This window comes from Aspergillus uvarum, assembly GCF_003184745.1.
Source record: "Aspergillus uvarum CBS 121591 unplaced genomic scaffold BO82scaffold_27, whole genome shotgun sequence".
NCBI classification, from domain to species: domain Eukaryota; kingdom Fungi; phylum Ascomycota; class Eurotiomycetes; order Eurotiales; family Aspergillaceae; genus Aspergillus; species Aspergillus uvarum.
The window spans coordinates 68,747-91,547 of NW_020291324.1; the positions used below are offsets into that span (position 1 = coordinate 68,747).

The following is a 22,801-nucleotide window of genomic DNA, read 5'->3' on the forward strand; positions in this document are numbered from 1 at the left end:
ATCAACACACCATCTACTGGCGTGACAGCAAGACTGGTGCCTAGCCTCGCCTACCTACCTTTACAGACAACGAGGACACCGAGGTATAAATTCGCAATGACCACCCACCGACCGCCAACCCATCACCACAGCCCCTTCTCAACCCATTCGAGATAACCAAGCTTCTCCAACCACACCAGACACCCTCAACACCCTAAACATACACCAACCCACAACGAAACATGTTAAGCAAAAGCAAAACCCCCCCTTCAATAACCACAGCAACAGCCACCGAATCCGACGCCCCCGCCCTCGCCGCCCTGTACTTCACCTGCTTCACCAACGCCGCCCACCGGCGCGTCTTCCCCCCGACCCCGGAGATGCACGCGTGGTGGACCGCCAACCTGCGCCGGAAGATCGCAAGCGGGCGGAGCGTGGTGCTGAAGGTTGTGGATGTGGACGCGGAGCCGCTTCCTGCGGGTGCGGGTAGTGGTATCGATGAGGGGAGTGAAAGCGAAAGTGATAGCTCCGCTCTCGAAAGTGGGAGTGGCAGTGATGGTGAAGCCGATGCCGAACCTGGGTTAGGATCTGGGGATGATGCGGATCCAGGCGTGGTGAAAGAGGGTAGAAGACGCAGACGCAAAGGGAGAATCGTCGCGTTCGCGGAGTGGGAGCTCCCTTCTTCCTCCATCACCCCTGCGCCTGCGTCTTCCGCCTCAGATCAAGGTCAAGACCAAAGCCTGCCTCGACCCACCCCGGAAACCCCAGACGCAAAAGACCCCAACTCCACCCCCACCCTCCCACCCAACCTCTCCCCCTCCGACGCAGACCTCCTGCACCGCCTCCGCGCGCAAACCACCCATCACCGCGAGCAGGACATGCGCGGCGTCGAGGGGGGGTACTACTGTACGTTTGCCCCATCCCCTCCGCCCTTTCCCCATTCCCCTTTCTCCTCTCTTTCTATACTATACTATGACTATGGGGAATAATATCCCTGCCCTACATCGGGGAAATCCCCCAGGTTAGGGAGTATACGCACCCCCAACAGTGTTCTATCCCGTGGTGGCAAACGCATACTAACGGCCACCGAGGAACAGACCTAAGCATCCTGGGCACCAACCCCGCCTACCGCGGCCAGGGACTGGGATCCCGGCTGCTAGCGTGGGGCATCGCGCGCGCCCGCGCCGAGGGGCGACAGATCTACCTGTGTGCGTCGCGGGAGGGGCGGTCGCTGTACGTGAGGCATGGGTTCGTGAGGGTGTCGGAGGGGGAGGTGGTTGTTGAGGAGGGCGGGGAGCGGAATTGGTTTATGGTTTGGCGGGGATAGAGGTCTTATTGAGTTGAGAGGGGAACCGGGGGTGGGGGTGGGGGTTGGTTTGATGTTTCCACATGTGGGCTTGGGTTCGATTCTATTCTATAGGGGTTTGAAGGGTGTGGGGGGTTGTTTTCTGTTAAAGGGGTGTTGGGGTAGTGGGTGGGTTGTGGGTGTATCATGGCTGGAGTGTTGCATAGTGTGGGATATGTTGTAGGGATGCTCGATTACGGGAGGGTAAACTGATACAGCGAACATACTTCATTTCATACTTCATACTTCATAAACCTTCGTCCATCGTCCATCGTCCATCGTCATGAGCTAACGCCTATCATTTTTACTCTTCTTTCCTAAACTTACTCTCCCACCTACGCAGCAGCACGACCTTTGGTCTCGGGCACCCCCATCCAAGCCGCACCCATCACCACCCAGACCGCACCGGAGAACCACACCGCCGCGCCGCCGGCAGCACCGCTCTCGAACGTCGTCACGACCGACGCAATCAGCCCAAACAACCCACCCAGGAAACCCATCACGCCCAGACCGAAACCACGGAAGGGCGCGGCGAACAGCTCCACCGTGTACGTGGTGAGCACCGCCAGGTTGGCCGCCCCCAGGAACGAGAGGATGCACTCGAACGCCAAGAGCGCGTCGCGGGAGCGAGACACCGTCGCCAGGAGCATGAACAGACCCGTCAGGACCGCAATGCTAGCCCCCGTGCGCTTACGTCCGAGACCCGTGGCCTCGATCAGGAAGCCGGCGAGGATCGGGCCGGGGATGGCGCAGATGGCCACGTACAGGTACCGGCTGTAGAGATACTCCGTGGTCACGGTAGTGGCGGTGACGGAGGCCACGCCTTTAGTGGCGAGGTACGTGCTGATGTAGGTCTTGTGGAGAATGAAGGTCAGGCCGGTGACGGACCAGAGGAGGCACAGCGCAGCGAAACCCAGAGGGCCGGCGGACGACACCAGGGCTTTGAGGCGCGATTGCCGACGCGACCCGGGCGTGCGGGCGTCCACGGTCGAGTCGATGCGCGCGAACGACGACTCGTCGAGCCACGTGCGCCGCTTGTTGTAGGCGGCCATGTCCTTGACCAGCTGGGTCGCTTCGGCGTCCCGGCGTTTCGAGAGCAGGTACTTCGGTGTCTCGCGGAGCGGGAACGTGAAGCGGCAGAGGTACAGGAACAGCGTCATGCAGCCGAAGGTCCACCACACGTAGCGCCAGCCCTTGTTGCTGACATAGTGGCAGGAGCTGCTGCTGCTGCTGCTGCTGCTGCTGCTGCTGCTGCTGGTACCGGATTGGGTGGCGCGCGACTGGTGGGAGAGTGCTGTCGCCGTGCTGACTTCGTCGGGGCCAGTGCCGCATGTGTACTCCGCGACAAACGCCCTATGCTCGGTTAAACTAGTCTACACACCAGAAAGAAGCACACTCACCAGCCAACCGCTGATGCCACAAGCTGTCCCAATCCCCAAAAGGCACCTTGGATGGTGACCAAGAACTGGTGCGAGGCAGGAACCGACTCCAGCAGAATCATCGCATCCACGACTTGGTTTCCCGCCACCGCAAAGCCAACCACGAACCCCACCACACAAAGACCCGTGAAGGCGGGCATTCCAGCTCCCACAAGTCCTCCCATGCCCATGAGGACGATAGTGCTGGTAAAGATCCACTTGCGGCCGAGGAAGTCGGACATCCAAGGCCAGGCCGTCGCACCGGTGGTGATCCCAACAAACAAGCTGATAAACAGGTATGCCTCTTTGTTGTACGAGTAGAAGAATTGCGCCTCGTTGGCAGCGGACGGGGCGATGATGAAGAACGACATCAGCCAGAACTAGAACATCAGTACCCTTCACGATTTTCCATCCATGGTTCAATGTCTAACTTACACTGTCCAGAAACCATCCGACACTGGTGATCACAAAAAGTAACCACTGGTACAGACCCATGCCCATGTCCAGCAAGGCCTGGTTCAAGAGCGCCGCCTTGGCCGCATAGACCGCGTCCGTTCCCGCCTGGGAAGTCGGGGTGTCGATCGTCGATCCGTAGACATTGGTGTGCGGTCGATCCGAAGGAGACTCCTTGGGGTGCGGTGCTTTCTCGACATCGGCCACCAGCGTGGAGGCAAAGGCACTCTGGGCCTCGATGTTACGCTCACGAGTCACCGGCAGGACCTGTTCCGTCGCCATGTTCGATTTTTGTCGTGCTCTGACTAACCAAAGAGACAAGCAGAGCACAAGGAAACGGGGAAAGCACCCCGCTTTATGTAGACTGAGGGGCAGGTGTCGACCGCAGCCGGGCCCGGCGAGTCACAGGCCTTCAATATCGAAGCATGCCTTATCTGCGGCCCAGTACGTAAAACTCGACCGCGGAGATCTGTGGCTTGCTGCTCATGGTGACTCTGAGGGATTGGTCAAGCAGTCTCTTGCAGCCCGTTATCAAGGGCAAGCCAAAGCGCCGAGGAGTTCGCCAGCCGATTGACCCTTCTTGTGTTCCTCACGTTGCCTCCAATCGTCAGACGCAGGGAATCTTTAGAGATAAGTACCATTGCCCTGCAGAAACGCACATTTCCTCAACATTGCTCCGGTCAAGAGGGTAAAACTTCATCCCGCGAGCGGAGATCGGACACAAAAAACGGCCCACACCCCCGAGCGGATGGAGCTGGGGTTCGGACGTAGCCCCAGCTGTCAAATAGGGATCGGGCAGCGAGTGGAGGAGCTGCTGCACGACGGAAACACCATTGGCTGGCGATGCTTGTCTCTGTTGCCAAGATCTGCTAGATGCTGAAGGTTGCGTTGCCTCTCGACGCTCGTGAGCCGTGGAGCTTGAGGGTCGTGCCATGGTGGTCGAGCAGTGGCCCACAAGTTTAAGTGAGTCCAAAGCTTTAAGTGCGTTAAAGTGTTGGTTGGGCAGACGCGATCCATCGCATGAGCATCGTGCGCAGACATGTCTGTCCACACTCTTAAGGTCCCGAGTCGTTGTCCAAATCAGAGTCGAAGCACAAGCAGACCAGATGAAGCGAGGTGCAGATGCGATGCGATGCGATGCGGAATCTAAACCCAGGCAGTTGTCGGCGGTAACCGCCATCGGCCGAGATTGCCGTATCAGGCATCCACACACCTCAACCTGGAAGCCTCAGGCTTCAACCTCGAGATGCATTATTAATCAGCACTGTAGAACATCACGTCATGGGCCTATCATCTCTTTCACATACTATATCAAGGCCTCATTCGCACCATCCATAGAGACAGACATGCCTCCCAAACACAACCACTGAATACAACAAAGCACCCAAAATGACGCACATCCCCAAAATCTTCATGCAAGTCTACCCATCCCATCAGCTACCATCCAACTAACCAACTCCCCCAGCACCGGCGCAACCGGCTACATCGGCGGCGACGCCCTCTACGCCCTTGTCCAGAAACACCCCGAGTACCAGTATACGGTGCTAGTCCGCAGCGCCGAGAAGGCCCAGGCCGTGCAGGAGCAATACCCCTCGGCGCGGGTCGTCATCGGCGACCTCGATAATTCCGAGCTGCTGGAGAAGGAGAGCGCTGACGCCGATATTGTTCTCCGTACGCTTGTCCAAACCCAATTCCCGATCGCTATCTCCAGCCTAGGGCTTCCGTCTGCTATGCTATATTCATAGCTAAGACAAACCCCCCGCCCCCCTCTTAGTGAAGCTAACAAAGACAATGTAACAGACACAGCAGACGCCTCCGACCACGCCGGCGCAGCGAACGCCATCGCCACCGGCCTGGCCAAGGGTCACTCCCCACAGAATCCGGGGTACTGGCTGCACACGGGTGGCACGGGAATCCTGACGTACGCCGACACGGACCGGGACGTGTTCGGCGAGGCAAGCGAGAAGGTGTATGACGACTGGGACGGGGTGGACGAGCTGCTGCACCTGCCGGCGCATGCGTTCCACCGCAACGTGGACGAGATCGTGCTGGAGACGGGGGCTAAGCGGGGGGACGTCGTGAAGACGGCGTTGGTGTGTCCACCGACCATCTACGGTACGTATTCACTCCCTTCCCTCCCCTTGCAGCCTCAGCTTTCTCTTTATTATCAATGTGTGTTTGGGAATTCTTGTTGACCATGCCGACAGGAAGAGGAAGAGGCCCCTCCTCCCGCCGCGGCCGGCAAGTCTACGAGCTCGCGCGCGTAACGCTCGAGCTCCAGAAAGCCCCCATCATCGGCGCGGGCAAATCCATCTGGAACAACGTGCACGTGCACGATCTGAGCGATCTGTACGTCTTGCTGGTCGAGGCGGCCGTGGCCGAACGGGAGGGTCGTCAAAACGACGACAACGAAGAGAACGAACGCTGGGGCGCGCGCGCCTACTACCTCGCCGAGAACGGCGAGCATGTCTGGGGCGAGCTGTCGCGGGCGGTGGCCAAGTATGCGGCCGAGCTGGGATTCATCGGGCAGTCGAGGGCCGAGCAGATTAGCTTGGAGGATGGGAAGAAGTTCGCCGGGTTTGAGTCGCTGAGCTGGGGGTTGAACTCGCGCGGGAGGGCGAAGAGGGCGGCTAAGGTGCTGGGGTGGACGCCTGCGCGGCCGAGTCTGGAGGCGACGCTGCCGGAGATCTTGGAGGATGAGCAGAGAAGGTTGCTGAAGTGAAGATCTTCGCTTTGGAGTGTCGGTAATGCTGGGAGCGCTGTGGATTTGGCTGAAAGGGTGTGCAAGCGATGAGTTTCAGGTGCCATGTATAGTGCTGAAAGAACATACATAGGAAATCATACAGGTCGACGACGCTTGACATTACTCTGACAGGCAATCTTACACATCTACAGATTACCAGGCACACTCGATGATCAATGTTATATGCTAGTATTATACGTAGCCGAAGCTTCATGTATGCAATAACAGCACCGCTCAGAAAGATGGACTAACCACAGACGCAGACCGGCAACAGCCAGTAGATATGCAAGCCTGGACCCGATAACACAAGGAAAGAAAGAAGCGAGCACAATCATTCGTAACATCGTAAACAATGGCAAACGGCCTGGACAAGGCCTACGTTGGTACTCCCAGCATCCGAAGACGCTCCCGTAGCGCTTCGACCTCCTCTTCGACCTCCCCCTCTCCCTTCTTATCCTTCAGGGAGATGGACCGATACTCTCCGTCTCCGCCTGGCGCGCCGACGGTCACCCAAACAAACTTGCTGCCGCTGCTGCCGGCGTGGGCGCGTTCCTGGGAGCCCTCCCAGAAGATTTCAAGCGCACTGAGATCCTCAGAAGATGACGGCCGCCCTCCTAGCCGCCCTTGCTTGATCCAACCCTTCATGACCTCCTTGATAAAGATGATCTTTTGCATGAATAAATTCGCGTCAAGAACATCGCGGATTCGGTCGTCCGCCGCACTGGCACTACCGCCATAGGCGATGGTGAGGAACGTCGAAACTTCGTCCGACGCTACAGCCCGTGTGTCAAACCCAGAGGGGTGCATTCTTCCTTTGGCGCTCAGGTACCGCGCAGCCGAAGGTGAAAGGTGATAAAAGTCAACCCACGGTGACGAACTTCTCGTGCGCCCCGGAGAGATGACGAGTTTGGTGTGGTCGGGGAAGTTGAACTAAAAAGCTGTCAATACGTGGCTTTGGTCGCTCGAGTGATAAGTGCTTACCTGGAATGCGCCGTCTCCAAATCCCCAGACGCCCACGTTGCCCAGTCGCTGATAAAACTTGATGAACTGGCCTGGGTTGTCGACGGCCAATTCATCTTCAACAAGGGTTTCGTCGCCATGTCGACCAAGAGACCCGATCATGTACTTGCCAAACTGATCAACCAATTTGACGCGTTTGATCTTCTCCGCATCTGCACGCGCACAGTCAATGCCCGAGTTCGTGCGGACTTTGATCCCAGAACCAGACGAGCCACTGGAGGAGCTCTTCACCTCGAATAGTGACGGCGAAATGGACGCTTTTCGAATCCCGCCGCGGCATTCGGAAAAGCGCAGATCACAGTTCTCGTAGAATTCAACCGGCTTCCCGTGTCGTGGAATCAGTTGATCAGCTTCCGGGTAGACGTAGTGCCCATCCTCCTGGCTACGGGCTTTGCGGCGAATATGTCTTTCGCCATCCCGTACCACCACGCCACTCGCTTGCTGGCTGTGCTCAGCCTTGAATAGACACCCAACGCTGCCATCGTCCAGCACATAGCCGATGCCGTACCGATTGGTGTAATCAACCCATTTGATGACATATGAGTGGGGCGTTCTACGCAGCCCTGCCCTCCTTCGAGCCGCGGAATGAGGTATCATGTTCGCTAGCATGTGTCTCAGGTCGGCATTCACGTCTTCCAGCGATGTCCTTGGAAGTATCTCGCAGGGGTCACTCGAGTGGAAGAGAGGATGAACCCCTAGCGTCGATCGTGGCTTGCTACCCGATGAGGTGGTTGCCCTGCTGCTAGAGCTGTTGGTCGACTGTGAAGACTGTGTCTCGGAACGCGCAGATTTTCGCTCCCCGGTCGAGCCTTCACTGGAGGACTCCTTAGGTTCTGACCTTGGCTTTGGTGCTTCAGTGGGCTCCGCCTTTGGGGCTGAACGGAGTGATGGCTGGCGTGCTTTCACAGGTTTGCTGTCTGCTGTTGCGGACACAACGCGCTCTTTCACAACCGGCATCGTCTGTGTGCTTTCTTGGCTAGCAGCCTCCAGTCTACGGGACTGTGACCGTGTTTTGCCGATAGTGAGTATGCCGGGCCCATTGCTCGGCAACGCTTGCGGTGGAACATTTCGATCCAAGTCGCGCAACGAGCCAGAATAGGAGGCCGCCACGCCACGCCGCGCTCGGATAGGGCGTTCAGCCAGTCCACCCGTGGGAATCGACGCTGCAGCTGCAACGTGAGACTCAGCACCTCTTCCGTCAGAGACAGCCCCTGCTGCTGCAGCTGGAGGTTCACAGATCGCGGGTATTTTCCGGACAGATCCTCTGCCAGTAGCAGCCTGCTGCCGGAGCGTCGCCGCGTGGCTCTGAGATTCCTTCCGTCGCTGCTGGGCAGCGGCCAGTGCTGCTTGAGTGCGGGTAAGTGAAGCTGCATTAGCACGTACAGATCCACTGCTTTTCCTGGAGAGCACACTGTCGTCGAATGAGGAACCATCCTTTCGGGCCATGAGAGCAGATACCGGGACACTCCAATCCCCGTCTGGAACATTGGGATATTTGTACACAATGTCTTCCGGCAACGGAATGACCGGCTGGAAACCTCTTTCCTCCTCAATCAGACACTCAGCATAAGCAGACTTCGCGCAATTCCTGCCCGCAGCCTTGCGCGCAGAGCCATCCGGTTTTCGGCCCACTCCGCATAGCGTGTAGAAGGCAGCTCTACATATGGCATATCGCTGACTTGGGTCGTCCACGTGTTCTATATATCCAGAAAGCTTGTCGTCGTACTCCAAACTATAACCCATCATCATGTGATCGCCACGAGGCTCGTCCGGTCTCAACCAGACAGGCTTGTTGAGACAGCTTCTCGGATCTAGACGTTTCGGTATGCAGCCTTCGTACATGCTGAAAAATGGATGCTCAACCAGGTCATCCGGTTCGGGGCGTTCATCTTCTGACAGATTGAGACACGAGCTCACGAGGGTCTTGGCCTCTTCGGGAATGTGGTTGGCGCACTCAGCCCCCTTGGGCCAGACATATGTCAGGTTTCGAACTTTCTTGTATATCTCTTCTTGCGTTTTAGATTGAAACGGTGGGTAACCTGTAAGCATAGCAAAGCTGCGCACACTTAGCCTGGGGGTTGTTCAACGTAGTTCAGGATCCTTACCAAATAACACCCAATGACCAGATATCCACCTTCTGGGTGTGTCCACCCTTGCTCCGATCCAGAACCTCCGGCGCAATATAGTTTGGTGTACCGCATAGTGTTCTCCTTCGCTTTTCGTCCTTCTCTGATACGATCATCGCCGCCAGGCCAAAGTCGCCGACCTTGATGTCCATGTTCTTGTCCAGAAAGAGGTTGCCCATCTTCAAGTCCCGGTGTGCGACATTGCGCTTGTGCAGATATTTCACCGCACCGCAAAGCTGGACCATAAACCGTCGGACCTCGGGTAGACTCAAGCATTTCCTCTTCCGGACCATATCCATGACCGATCCATTGGGGCATAGTTCCAGGATGACATATATACAGCTGTCGAAGGCGAAGGCGCGATGAAACTCGACGATATGGGGGTGGCGCATTTTCGAATGAATCTGAAGCTCTGTTCGAAACTGCGCGACCTTGTCAGTCGCCATTCGACCGTGAAGCACGCGTTTAATGCCATACCTTCTCTTGCATCTTCTTCTGGGCCATCTCAGACCGGACTACTTTCATAGCGAAGACGCGGCCATTGCGCAGCAGGGTTCCCTCATAACAAATCGCGAAGCCTCCCTTGCCCAGGAACGCACCAGTCGAGTATTGCTCTCCATCCTCCTCGGGCTCAACGACTAACGACGGCGGTGGTGGCGCATGATTCTTCGACGACGAGGATTTCTGAGCGGCGGCGGCGGCGGCGGCGGCAGCGTTCTTATCCAGCACTTTCCGCTCCATCGACACCTTGGGTCTGATCACTTGGTTGGTGGATCGCGGTGACAATGCGTCCAACATGTTGCACTCACACGACGTCGCGTCTTATAGTTGGGTATCAATGCTTGCGACCAGAGACAGACCAGCAGCTTCGGGCAAGTAAGTCGGGCGTAGCGAACATCAGATGGGGCGGTCGGACTAGTCGAGGAGGGGTGAGTGGGACAATAGGGGGGTATAGTGAATCGATTGATGCCTGAGTATCTTAGTAGAGGGTTAGTAACGTGAAGCGATAAGATGATATGCGCGTCGCCACTCGGAGTGCTTCAACGCCGGTTCATTGATCAACGGGTCGAGGGACTCTTTCAAGACAGCAGCGGTAGAACCACCGACAAGCAGAGCACAAGGTCGGCAAAGTCTCTGGGTCAACAAGAAGACCTACCGGGAATCAACAAAATTATGAAACAATGATAATGACGCTCAAAAACACAAAGCCATGCATGTAACGCCGCACAACCCAAAGAGTTTTTGTGTTTGAGGGGGGGGGGAGGTGGGGGCGGCGGTTCAGCAGGTGTCCGGTAGGGATAAGTAAGTAAAGACCAAGGAGAAAGTTCCCCCGGCCGGCTGGGCTCAGTCTCAGCTCAGTTGCCAAACGGATTACCCGAAACGGCAATCGATAAACATTGATCCGACTGCCGCAACAACGGCCACATTGCTGACATCAGCAGGTATTGTCTCGGCAATTATGCACCACTACCCACTAACTTACTTGAGTAATGCTTACTGAAGTGCGGGCACATGCTTGTCGATGCCTGATAATCCAGACTGATTTCCACCAATATGTGACCCATCCACGACGAAAGCCAGCCGCAATGCATGAAGATCTCCAAGCCACACCTCATTAACAACACCCTGCATGGATTCTATTCATACCAACCTCTTTGACTCTCTCTAATCCTTCTTTCCTAATTTATTTTCATCATGTCTCTCACTCTCAAACTCTCCTCCCTGGTCATCCGCACACTCTCGAAGCCGATCGCCGTGAGCTCCTCTCCCCAACTGACTCCGCCTCGCCGACCTATCCCCGACTGAATGACTACTTAACTGACTACCTGCGAAGAACCAACTCAAAGCACAGGCTCGCGAACATGAACGCTTCCGCCGGATCTGCGTCTCCATGGCGCAGGGGCTGCACCGCATCGACATGCGCCTCCGCCTAGGCAGCCTGCGCGACACGGCCGCATCGCAGAAACGGGCGGCGGCCGAGGCCGAGCTTCGCAAGCTCAAACCCACCTCCCCGACGGCCAAGACCGAGGCCGAGACCAAGGCGGAAGAGGCGGCCCTCGCCAAGGTCCAGGAGGCGGCCAAACCGGCGCCCAAGCCTCACATCCGGCCGCTGTCAGAGTCCAAGGCCATCGAATCCGGTGCGACGTTCATCAGTGAAACGTTCCTGTTCCTGGTGGCGGGCGGCTTGATCGTGTTTGAATCGTGGCGGTCGCGCCGGAAGGAGACAACGCGCCGGGAGGACGTGGAGAGCCGGCTGGCGGAGCTGGAGCAGACGGAGAAGGCGACGCGGGAGGCGCTGATTGCGCTGGAGAAGGAGTTGCTACAGCTGAAGGCGAAGCATGGGGAGCTGTCCAAGTCTTCGAAGCGCATCCTGCCGCGCTGGGTGTGGGAAGAGCCGGAGGAGACGGCTGAGGAGGTCGAGACTCCAGGATTGCTTACCCGTGTTGCATCGTTATTCTCGTTCGGAGAGAGCTTGGAACAGCGAGCTGAAGCGGTGATCAATGAGAGCAAGAGTGTCAGCACGACGTTGACCAGTGATGCGCAGCGGCCTGCGACAGGGGCATTGATCACTCCGGTGAGCCGTGATGGGAATGCAGCAGAGCCAAAGAAGGCTTAGTGGGCGCCTAATGGTCTTGATGCCGGTTCTGTATATATACTGAGATAGAATTTGGGGAGATATATTGGGGAGAGTACATGGTTTGTTGATGCTTCTGGATACCCTTTGTATATTACCGCGTGGGAGGAAGAATGTCGGAGTGGTGCTGGTTCTAGATATATAGAAGCGGGATGATATCCCGCCTAGACTTAATCAACTCCTCTCTGATGCAATCACACTACTAGTACTCACTCATTTATGTCTGACGACCACTCTCGAATAATGGACAGTTCTACCGGCATGCAAGGGATTTTCAGCTCCTCTCTCCGCGAGCAGCCCATATGGAAAGTCATAGGGCCGATATTGTCAACATCGACGGTTATGAGAGGTCTGCTACCATCATCAATGACGGTTCAGCAACTGATTGAGATTGAGATCAGACTCCACACTACGAGACATAGATTTCCGTTTCCCATTGCGACACAGTTCAGGGTCTCTCGCAATCCTTCTTCTAGCTCCTACATCCCTTGAACCGTGCAATCGGCAGGACACTCTATATCGCTTGTGTCATCTCGCAGAGCACAGAGATCGCTGCTCTCGAAGAATTGCCGTAGCTTATCTGCTGTCAGATTCATCGTTCATCAGCGCAAGCGGTGTATCCAGTCTCAATGGATTTGTGGCACTGGAAATACTGTGATTGATCCTCCTCGCACCGGAACCTCACCATGAATCTGATTATATATATGGATAGAATGTTCGAATCCCTCCCCGCGATACTGCCCATCATCCCGATTGCAGACGCTTCATGCCTCCTGTCCTCTATCCAGGAATACATCAGCAATCTCCAAGATGTGCCTGGTCCACGTGCGAGCCCTGCACCGTTGCAGGGTATATGACGTTGGCCGTGGACGACGGCTCCACTTGCATTGAATGTCATCCAGGGTACGGAGCAGAGGAATGTTGTTGTCTAAAAGACTACGCAACCCGCAGTCGGCTGAAGTTCGTGTTTTGGGCAGATTTCTACTAGGTCTTGTTATGAGTGTAAGTACTGTCCATCCCTTCTTTCCAAAAGACAACCCTGAATGGTGCAAGTCTCTTGTGGTGGCCCAATGTCTCGACTATTGATCCAGGGGTAGGATGAGGGATATATCCGAGCAGTGGGGCACGGCGAGATTGCTCCGACAATGGTCAGGGTGGGCCGAAGGACTGTGTTCCAATGGTGATGGTGAATACACTTCGTGAATCGGACTGGCAATTTACAAGGAATTGACCCTTTCTGACTCCTTATCGGGCATTGCCAATGGGTAGAGAAAAGTCCCAGATACTGGCTAGAACGGCGAGGTGAGACGGGCTGCAGGCGTGACGTAGTGAGGGGGAAGCAATCCCGCACTTGGGCAGGAAAACAAAAATACTTCCAGCCACATATACTGAGTAGATGTGATTTGGGCTATCGCAGCTGTATCCTTGAATAATCCCAATTAATTCCATGACCCAGGAAGGAGACAAGATGGGAGAGTTTAGCGTCAGGGTCCGAGGCAAGCGGTTTGCGATGTGCGATGTGCGATTTGCCTCTAGGCAGAATCCACATCCCGGAAGGACGGTTTGTTGTCCAAGACAGACAGAGAGAGGGAATGAATCCGTAGTTGGAGATTGATTGCGCGTATTCGGCTGAGTAAGAAAGGCCCCGAGAGAAAAGTTAACTGAACTGTTCCAATCCAACTAATCCTAGTGTGGCGCAGGCCCCATCGGCAGCGAGGAACCGCCCATCAACTAGTTAGTCCGTCCTCGACGGTCCGCAGTCAGTCATCTCCTCCTCCTCCTCCTCCTCCACACAGGCACCATTCGTCATTCTTCCTTCCTCCCTCCCCTCCGTATAGACCCTCTTTCTTTTCCCCCTTCCCTTCTCTCCTATCTTCTAGATCTACTCTTGACAATTATCTCTCCTTGAATCTATGGAATGAACCACCCCCCTCATTGCGTTCATTCCTGATTCACTCCCAAACACGATACACTCTATACCACCTTCCGCACTGATAGGACAGATATCTTGACGCTTGGGCGCAAGTTCCGGGCTGATCGGAACTCACAAAACTCACAACAAGTATGGTGAGTCGGATGCCCCCAGCTATCTATCACCGACGAACATCCTCGCATTACCATTCATTCGAACTACGCTAACTCCGATCCTCCATTAGGGACACTCGCGACGTCCGGCCGGCGGGGAGAAGAAGAGGTTCGGTCGCTCCAAGGCGGCGGATGTGGGCGACGGACGACAAGCGGGCAAGCCGCAGGTCAAGAAGGCCACCTTCGAGAGCACAAAGAAGAAGGAAATTGGGGTATCCGATCTCACTCTCCTCAGTAAGATCTCAAATGAGGCGATCAACGATAACCTGAAGCTCCGCTTCGAACACGATGAAATCTACGTAAGCCGGCCACCACTTCCCCTCCCCCTCCCCCTCCCCCAGCCCAGTCGCACAGCTAAGCGCTGCGAGTATGTCTCACTAACCATGCGTCTCAATGCTCAAATAGACTTATATCGGACATGTGTTGGTGTCCGTCAACCCTTTCCGCGACTGTAAGTGCCGTTGCCCCTGAAACCTACCCTCCCCGCCCCCGCCGGTCGCGTGCCTGACCCTTTCCGCATAGTGGGGATTTATACCGATCAGGTGCTCGACTCCTACCGGAGCAAGAACCGACTCGAAGTCCCGCCCCATGTGTTCGCCGTCGCCGAATCCGCCTACTACAACATGAAGTCATACAAGGATAACCAATGTGTGATTATTTCGGGAGAGTCGGGTGCCGGAAAGACGGAGGCGGCTAAGCGCCTGATGCAGTACATCGCCAACGTATCGGGGGGGACCGACTCGTCGATCCAGCAGACGAAAGACATGGTTTTGGCCACTAACCCGTTACTGGAATCTTTTGGTAATGCAAAGACTCTGCGCAACAACAACTCGTCGCGTTTCGGAAAGTACTTGGAGTTGGAATTCAACGCCCAGGGAGAGCCCGTGGGTGCCAACATTACGAACTACTTGCTGGAGAAATCGAGAGTTGTGGGTCAGATCACCAATGAGCGAAATTTCCACATCTTCTACCAGTTCACCAAAGCTGCGCCGCAAAAATACAGAGGTATGTTGCAGTGGGGAGGAATCGGGTGGCACGCCGCTGACATATTGGGTAGACAATTTCGGTGTACAACAACCCCAGTCCTACGTATACACGAGTCGCTCGAAGTGTTTCGATGTGCCAGGGGTCGATGATGCGGCGGAGTTCCGGGATACTTTGAACGCAATGGGTGTCATCGGTATGAGCGAACCCGAACAAGACAACGTGTTCCGGATGTTGGCTGCCATTCTGTGGATCGGAAACGTCACATTCACCGAAGATGATGCAGGAAATGCCGCCATTACGGATCAGTCGGTTGTCGATTTCGTCGCATATCTGCTAGAGGTTGATGCTGCCCAGGTCAACAAGGCGCTCACTATCCGTCTGATGGAGACTGCCCGTGGCGGCCGCAGAGGGTCGGTCTACGAGGTCCCCTTGAACACGGTACAAGCCGTGGCTGTCCGCGACGCATTGGCCAAGGCCATCTACTTCAACTTGTTTGACTGGATCGTGGGACGTGTCAACTCGTCGCTGACCGCCCGAGGTGCGATCACCAACTCGATCGGTATCTTGGATATTTATGGGTTCGAGATTTTCGAGAAGAACTCGTTCGAACAGCTGTGCATCAACTACGTCAACGAAAAGCTGCAGCAGATTTTCATTCAGTTGACCTTGAAGGCGGAGCAGGATGAATATGCGCGCGAGCAGATTCAATGGACTCCGATCAAGTACTTCGACAACAAGGTCGTGTGTTCGCTGATCGAAGACAAGCGCCCCCCCGGTGTCTTTGCTGCGCTCAACGACGCTTGCGCTACCGCACACGCCGATTCGAGCGCGGCGGACAACACCTTTGTTGGAAGACTCAACTTCTTGGGTCAGAACCCGAACTTTGAGAGCCGCCAAGGTCAATTTATTGTTAAGCACTACGCGGGTGATGTCAGCTACGCTGTGGAAGGAATGACCGACAAGAACAAGGATCAATTGCTCAAGGATCTGTTGAACCTTGTGGGTTCCAGTGGCAACCAGTTCGTCCACACATTGTTCCCCAACCAGGTCAACCAGGACGACAAGAGACGTCCACCGACTGCAAGCGACAAGATCAAGGCTTCTGCTAACGACCTCGTGGCAACTCTTATGAAGGCCCAGCCGTCGTACATCCGCACCATCAAGCCGAACGATAACAAGGCTCCCAGGGAGTATAATGTGGGCAATGTTCTGCATCAGATCAAATATCTGGGATTGCAGGAGAATGTTCGGATTCGTCGTGCAGGTTTCGCCTACCGTCAAACCTTTGACAAATTCGTGGAGCGGTTCTACCTTTTGTCGCCCAAGACATCGTACGCTGGGGACTACACGTGGACAGGCGATGCCGAGTCTGGTGCTCGTCAGATACTGAAGGATACCAGCATTCCCACCGAAGAGTACCAGATGGGTATCACCAAGGTCTTCGTCAAGACTCCGGAGACATTGTTCGCGCTGGAGGCCATGCGCGACCGCTACTGGCACAACATGGCGATCCGGATCCAGCGCGCTTGGCGCAATTACCTGCGCTACCGGACCGAGTGCGCTATTCGCATCCAGCGCTTCTGGCGTCGGATGACCGGTGGGCTTGAGTTCATCAAGCTGCGTGACCAGGGTCACCAGGTGCTGCAGGGCCGTAAAGAGCGTCGGAGGATGAGTCTGCTCGGCTCGCGTCGGTTCTTGGGCGATTACGTCGGGATCGGCAACAAGGGTGGACCTGGGGAGATGATCCGTAACGGTGCAGGCATTAGCGGTATGTGTGGTGCTCTTTGCACTCGGCATGAACTCGGCTGACGAATACAGGATCGGAGAATATTCTTTTCTCGTGTCGTGGAGAGGTTTTGGTGTCTAAGTTCGGACGGTCCAGCAAGCCTTCACCTCGCATTCTCGTTTTGGTACGTTGCACCTCCCAGATTTCTGAGCGTGGACTAACCAAAGCAGACAAACCGACATGTATATATTGTAGCGCAAACGTTTGTCAACAACCAGCTCCAGATCTCGTCGGAGACGACGGTACCAATTGGTGCTATCAAGTCCGTCAGCACGTCCAATTGCCGGGATGACTGGTTCTCTCTGGTGGTGGGCGGACAGGAGCCCGATCCTCTGGTGAACTGCGTTTTCAAGACGGAATTCTTCACCCATCTCAGCAACGCGCTCCGCGGCCAGCTGAACCTGAAGATCGCCGACCAGTAAGTAACTTCCCGAGTTGCGATGATGGCAGTTACTGACGCCGTGTAGCATCGAATACAACAAGAAACCCGGCAAACTGGCCACCGTGAAGGTGGTCAAGGATCCGGGATCGTCAAACGTGGACAGCTACAAGAGTAGCACGATCCACACCAGTGCCGGCGAGCCCGCCACTTCAGTCTCCAAGCCCACCCCCCGCCCGAAGCAGGTCGCCGCACGACCCGTCACGACAGGCAAGTTGCTGCGGCCTGGCGGACCGGGCGGTGGCCCGTCGAAGCTGGCGTCGCGACCCGCCCCGGCGCGCCAGCCCCTACCTCAGCAGCCAGCAGCAGCAGCAGCCGTGCAACCTCCCCCGCCAGCGCCTCAACCTGCCGCCCAGGCCCGCCCGGTGCCGCAGCCTGTGGCCGCCGTAGCCGCCGCGTCGCATGCCCGCACTGCATCATCCGGATCAGTACGAGCCCCCCCACCTCCTCCGCCCGCGGGGCCCCCCGCCCCGAAGAAGGCCACAGCCAAGGTCCTGTACGACTTCAACAGCGACCGGTCGAACGAGCTGTCCATCCGCGCCGGCGAGATCGTGCAGATCGTGTCCAAGGAGGGCAACGGTAAGCCAACCTCCATTCCCGAAGACCACAGCCCCATACTAACGAAACCCCCAGGCTGGTGGCTCTGCATGAACATGACCACCGCCGTCCAAGGCTGGACCCCAGAAGCCTACCTCGAAGAACAAGTCGTCGCCGCCGCTCCGACGCCCAAACCCGCGCCCCCGCCCCCTCCCCCTGCCTCCGCACGCGCCAGCCCCATCCCCGCGACCAACGGCGCGGGCGCGGGCGCCGCCGTGGCCGCCAAAGCCAAAGCCAAGCCCGCACCCCCCGCGCCGCCGATGAAACGGCCCAACATGGCCGGCCGCAAGATGGCGCCGGCCCCGCCCCCGGCCCCCCGCGATAGCGCGGTGAGCATGAACTCGGCGCACGACTCGTCCGGGGGCAGCGGCCGGGCGACGCCGAATAGCGCGTCCAACGCCAGTCTGGCGGGTGGGTTGGCGGAGGCGCTGAAAGCGAGGCAGAATGCGATGCAGGGGCATCATCAGGACGATGATGATGATTGGTAGGTCGTTTTGTCTCGGTTGGTGTGGTCACGATGAGTAGGAGATGCTGGTTGAAGAGAAGGGGCTCGTGGGGGAAAGTGTTGGTTTGTTGGTTGGTTGGTTGGTTTCTTTTATACCCGGATAGCTGGGAGAAGTTCAATAGATGCGTTTCTTTTTTTTTTTTTTTTTGTGCTGTTGGTTGTGTGAGGTGAGTCGGGGTTTAGAAAATGGGATAGTAGATACGCATATGCATTTCTAGGAATACATACAGTACATATGACTTCAGATTCAAAAACTATGTGATCATCGATCGACTAGGAAGGCTTGATTGAGACTATTTACTACGGGGATGTGTATTTGAGTGGCCGTTGGGGCCGCGGCAGACGAGATCTTCGACGCTTACTGCACATCAGTAAATACCAGGATAAACCAAACACCAAACACCAAAAAAAAAATATTGAGTTCATAAATCATAAGGTAGGAATACTAGGCTAGGTACGATATATAATTACAACTCCCCCCCCCCCCTTCCCCCAACCCAAATCAAGCTCATCCCCAACGCTTCTTTCTCACTGCCACCCTCTCCCCAATAATTACCCCTCCTATGTCCAACTTCCAACTCAACAACATCCGCACTCAACACCACACCATCTGCAGCATGAAGAATTATATCCAAAGAAAAATAAAAGGGAGAATCGCTTGCGCATGATTCCAACAGCACCGCCATCTCTGCGACGCATTCCCAAAACCACAAACCAACAATCAAAATGTACAAGATAAAAAAACAATCAACTCCGTCAAACGCAGCCACCGATTATCTATCTACCCGGAGTAGGGGTTATGCTGGGGGTGGTAGGGAGGATAGCTGGCTTGCATTTGCATGTGGAGGCGACGGTCTATCCGGATGCGAATGTATGTCAGTATAACGCATTGGAGATGTTATGAGTCGAGGGAAAGGAGGGGGGAGGGGGATGGCACGCACCTTTCTCGAAATCTCGCCATCGTTTCATCGTGATCTGACTGCTGTCGAACTCGCCCTCGCCGGCCTCGTGGCCCTTGTCCTTGCCGCCGTCCGTCTGCCGCGTGTCGCCCCAGCTGAAATCGTCGAACTTCCAGTACGCGTAGGTCGGCAGGACGAAATTCCACACGGGCAGCGACAGCAGGTAGATCAGCATCCACAGCACGTAGACCATGCGGTGGGCGGTGACCACCACCAAGACGCCGGGGAGGCCCAAGATCAAGGCCAATAAGACCAAAGGCAGCACCTGGACGGGCCGGTGGACGATCGAGTTGATCACCACGTAGAAGGTGAAGGCGATGGCGGCGGGGAGCACGAGCGTGCCCACCAGTTCGATGAAGATGACGAATTGCATGCTGAAACAGAAAGTGCCGCAGAGGTCGCGCACCAACACGAGCTCCATCAGATTGTGCACGGTGCTGTTGATCCACCGTCGGCGCTGGGAGAGCAGCACCATGAACTTGTCGGGGACCTGGGTCTTGCACACGGCCTGCGGCACGAAGATCTGCTTGCGCTTGGGAAAGGTCCGGAGCATGAGTGTCGACAGATAGCGGTCCTCGCCCAGGAGAAGCAAGTTCTTCTTGTGGAGGGTGTCCACGACGTTCTCCGAGTAATGCTCGACCACGTCCGGGTTGGCGAGAATCGGGACCCAGTAGTTTTGACCGCCCTTGGGCGCCTTGATACGATACATCGAGAAACATCCGGGAAGACAGGTCACACCGCCAAAGACCGACTCGAATGACTTGGCCTGATGGTGAGACACGAAGTATCTAGATGGTTGGTTAGTTTGATCCAACAACAAGACCTGAATCATAAAAAGAAGAGAAGCTTACTCAAACACCTGAATCATTGTAACCCAACTGTCAGTCTTGTTGGCAATCTTCGTCTCCCCACACAATCCCATAACATCCGGATCTTTCACCATCGCCGAGATCATGTGCGTCAGACTGTCCGGAAACACCTTGGTGTCTGCATCGACGCACAGAAGAACCTCGTAGAAGTCCGGCGGAATCCCGGTGACCAGCCAAAGCCCGTTGAACATCTCAAACTCCAGCTCCGTCATTCGTTCATCGAACATGACCTTCTGCAGAAACGACATCAGAATGATCTGACTATCTCTCTTACCACGGTTACCGGGCTTGGACTGGTTCGCTTCGGCCGGTGTTCCACACTTCACTACGATCATCATGGGCACGCGCTGCTGCTTTTCCTCGGGAATGATCGAATTTGCGCCGTAGTCGTAGAAACCAGCGTAAACCTTGGCCATGTTGTGCCGCTTGGATCCGGTGGCCACGGCAACATAAGAGAAGGGCTGGACCTCGTCCATCGGGACGATCGGATCACGCATCATGCGCAGAACAATCTCTGGGGTGGAAAACTCCTCGCCTTTACCTTTAATCATTCCATCACAGATCACGATGATGGTTTTGTGGCTGTTCGGATAGTCGGTCATGGCAACTGAGTCCAGCGTGGAGCGGATACCCTCTTCACCTTCCGAGTAACAAGTCACCAGACATAGAGAATGAGCCAAGGGGAAGCCATATGGCTGCCACTCGGGAGGGGGCTGAGGAATGACCGCTTCATGAACGAAGCCACCTAGTCCAGCAGACTCCGATTCCGGCATCGCAGTTGAATACCGGGAGTCCTGAAGTGCCAAGCTAGATCGACTGGCTGAATTGGCATGGCGCGAACCATCAGCCGTCAAACTACCCCCGCTTTCGTTGTAGTTCTGCCTGTACACGGAGTTGCTCCCACCGGGCACCAAGCGGGTGGTCGAGTTCTGACTGGCCATCGTCACGTACTGGTATTTCTGCTTGCCCCCGTTGCTCACGGTGTAGGGACTAGAGAAGCGAGACGTGGTCGGCAAGAAGCTGGCCCTCTTACCGGGCCGCTCCAGCATAGTCTGGTCTGCGACTCGTGGCCCCGGGCGGTAGATGTCGTTTGACCAGTCCTCGATTTGCTGGTTTCGTGTCTTGGGGTCAGCTGCCATACTCGTCCGAGCCGGGGCGTATTGCTTGGCCAGGAACCACTGAAAAAGTAAGGCAAAGATGAATTTCACCACAACAATTGAGAGGATGAAGATCAGTGATACGTAAAGCACCACCTTGGACGCAATGCAGCCAACCGTGTCGGTGTCGATGCTGCCGACCTTGATGATCTGAGACAAACACTTGCCGACCTTTTTCTCTTCGCCAGTCTGCAGGTAGTACGTGAGATCCACCCCGCGCACGGCCGAGTTCTCACGAAGCTCATCAAATTTCTTCGGGTATTTGACTTGCGTTGTGTCGAACCACCGTATAAGGTCCAGATCCAAGACATTGCCAGAGTAGACGGCAAGATTCCTGCTCTTATTCTTGGTGTCCTCCCACGTATAATACACATCACCAGAGCTTTTCAAGTTATAGAACGACTTGCGAGCCGACCCGGAAGTGTGGCAGGCCCAGCCGAGGTAGTAAGACTCCGTCATGTTCGGCTCGGACGAACCGTCCTGGTTGAACGCATGACACGGGAAGTACCACGCAAGGTCGCCATCCGAGTTTGTGGGCACATCAGATCCATCGGCAAGAGTGATCAAGCCCTTGCACTCCCCATTGACCTCCTGAAAGAAGAAGCTACCGTCTTGACCTCCGTATTTATGCGATAGATCCCAGAGTACGTTAGTCCCAGCCGGGATGCCCGCGGCCGCTGGGTGCGTCGAGTGCGACAAGTCGTATGCCTGACCGTGGAAGATCATGTAGCTACTGCTGACTTCATTGACCCTAAGCCGAGTCGGGGGAGTGCCGCAAACGGTAGCCGTGAAACCGAAGGTGAGGAAACCGACGAATGCCCCAATCATCAAGATGATGCTGATCAATCCGATCTTCTCCCGCCAGGCGCTTCTCTGGGCCTTCTGCGGCATGCCGAAGCAGCTCAGGACAAAATCGGGGGCCCAGAAGGTGATGATGGCGCAATAGGTGGTCCAAGGACTGGGTGGACGGACCTGCTCCAGCGCTTTCTGGCGTTCTCTTTCTGCAGCAGCAGCTGTCTTCTTGATTCTGCGAGATGATCTTCTCTTCTTGATGCGACGTTTCTTGGGGACCCTTTCCATCGGCTGATTGACATTTCCCTGAGTGACGTATACCCCTGTCTTCCCTTTGGACTCTGAACTTCGTGAGCTGTTTGTATCTGCTTCCTGTTCGCGACCCATCGTGGGCTCGTCCCCCGTCTGGGACGGGTGGGTTGGCATGTTCTGCGACTTCTGGCGATAGTGGTAATGAGGATGGTTCTGATCCACTCGGGTGCGTTCCGGTTTCACGAAGCTCTTTCGATTTTTCGAGTCTGTCCCCCAGTCGCCCCTCTCCACATCCGCATCGCTTCGTCTCCTGGAGCTACGTGAGCGATGGTGGCGATGGTGGCGATGTCCCGACGGGGAGCTGTCTTCGTGATCATGCTGGCCTGTCGACTCGCGGGTACGATGGCGCCTCCCGGAAGACTCGCGATACGAGTCAAATGTTTCTTCTCGTCGCGGGGAAGCCTTCCCCGGACGTTGAGGTAAGGACATGGCCCTGGTCTGGTACCTGAGATTGGGGATTTAAATTAGTGATTCATTGCCATCGGTCGCATAGGCGCAGGAGACTTTTGAAATGCATGCGAACAAGGCAGAACTGCCCGCATGTTGATTTTGCGCGTGGTTTGCATGTGAAATGCAAACAGTCGGGGAAGACAT

At 55.9% G+C, this 22,801-nt stretch overlaps 7 protein-coding genes across 7 annotated transcripts; 4 read left to right on the forward strand and 3 right to left on the reverse strand.

Moving 5' to 3' along the window:
- Positions 1-266: 266 nt before the first annotated feature.
- Positions 267-1,258, forward strand: BO82DRAFT_244060 (GNAT family N-acetyltransferase; the record flags this gene model as incomplete). The annotated part of the gene is made up of 2 exons (XM_025630813.1): positions 267-646; positions 1,084-1,258. Coding segments are annotated over 2 exons (555 nt in total), but the record flags the coding sequence as incomplete, so codon positions are not given.
- Positions 1,259-1,659: 401 nt separating this feature from the next.
- Positions 1,660-3,648, reverse strand: BO82DRAFT_335441 (sugar transporter; the record flags this gene model as incomplete). The annotated part of the gene is made up of 3 exons (XM_025633304.1): positions 3,178-3,648; positions 2,725-3,122; positions 1,660-2,677 (listed from the first exon to the last, which is right to left on the reverse strand). Exons 1-3 carry the CDS (start codon positions 3,475-3,477, stop codon positions 1,660-1,662), a joined length of 1,716 nt encoding a protein of 571 aa, XP_025491839.1. The 5' UTR covers positions 3,478-3,648.
- A 586-nt stretch (positions 3,649-4,234) lies between these two features.
- On the forward strand, positions 4,235-6,180 carry BO82DRAFT_383478 (nucleoside-diphosphate-sugar epimerase; the record flags this gene model as incomplete). The annotated part of the gene is made up of 4 exons (XM_025638019.1): positions 4,235-4,311; positions 4,661-4,866; positions 4,996-5,310; positions 5,403-6,180. The coding sequence occupies 4 exons, from the start codon at positions 4,235-4,237 to the stop codon at positions 5,915-5,917; spliced, it is 1,113 nt and encodes a 370-aa protein (XP_025491840.1). The 3' UTR covers positions 5,918-6,180.
- Positions 6,126-10,309, reverse strand: BO82DRAFT_76534 (uncharacterized protein). Its single transcript, XM_025641529.1, has 5 exons — positions 10,241-10,309; positions 9,562-10,054; positions 9,064-9,506; positions 6,920-9,014; positions 6,126-6,868 (listed from the first exon to the last, which is right to left on the reverse strand). The coding sequence occupies exons 2-5, from the start codon at positions 9,880-9,882 to the stop codon at positions 6,314-6,316; spliced, it is 3,414 nt and encodes a 1,137-aa protein (XP_025491841.1). The 5' UTR covers positions 9,883-10,054; positions 10,241-10,309; the 3' UTR covers positions 6,126-6,313.
- A 455-nt stretch (positions 10,310-10,764) lies between these two features.
- Positions 10,765-11,856, forward strand: BO82DRAFT_335450 (OPA3 family protein). The gene is made up of 2 exons (XM_025633305.1): positions 10,765-10,839; positions 10,919-11,856. The coding sequence occupies exons 1-2, from the start codon at positions 10,780-10,782 to the stop codon at positions 11,699-11,701; spliced, it is 843 nt and encodes a 280-aa protein (XP_025491842.1). The 5' UTR covers positions 10,765-10,779; the 3' UTR covers positions 11,702-11,856.
- A 1,667-nt stretch (positions 11,857-13,523) lies between these two features.
- On the forward strand, positions 13,524-18,238 carry BO82DRAFT_335451 (class I myosin myoA). The gene is made up of 9 exons (XM_025633306.1): positions 13,524-13,786; positions 13,876-14,103; positions 14,210-14,255; positions 14,327-14,809; positions 14,862-16,559; positions 16,610-16,701; positions 16,745-16,995; positions 17,045-17,595; positions 17,650-18,238. The coding sequence occupies exons 1-9, from the start codon at positions 13,784-13,786 to the stop codon at positions 18,099-18,101; spliced, it is 3,804 nt and encodes a 1,267-aa protein (XP_025491843.1). The 5' UTR covers positions 13,524-13,783; the 3' UTR covers positions 18,102-18,238.
- A 700-nt stretch (positions 18,239-18,938) lies between these two features.
- chsF (chitin synthase CHS3) lies at positions 18,939-22,636 on the reverse strand (the record flags this gene model as incomplete). Its single annotated transcript, XM_025639943.1, has 2 exons — positions 18,939-19,865; positions 19,929-22,636. The coding sequence occupies 2 exons, from the start codon at positions 22,634-22,636 to the stop codon at positions 18,995-18,997; spliced, it is 3,579 nt and encodes a 1,192-aa protein (XP_025491844.1). The 3' UTR covers positions 18,939-18,994.
- Positions 22,637-22,801: the final 165 nt, after the last annotated feature.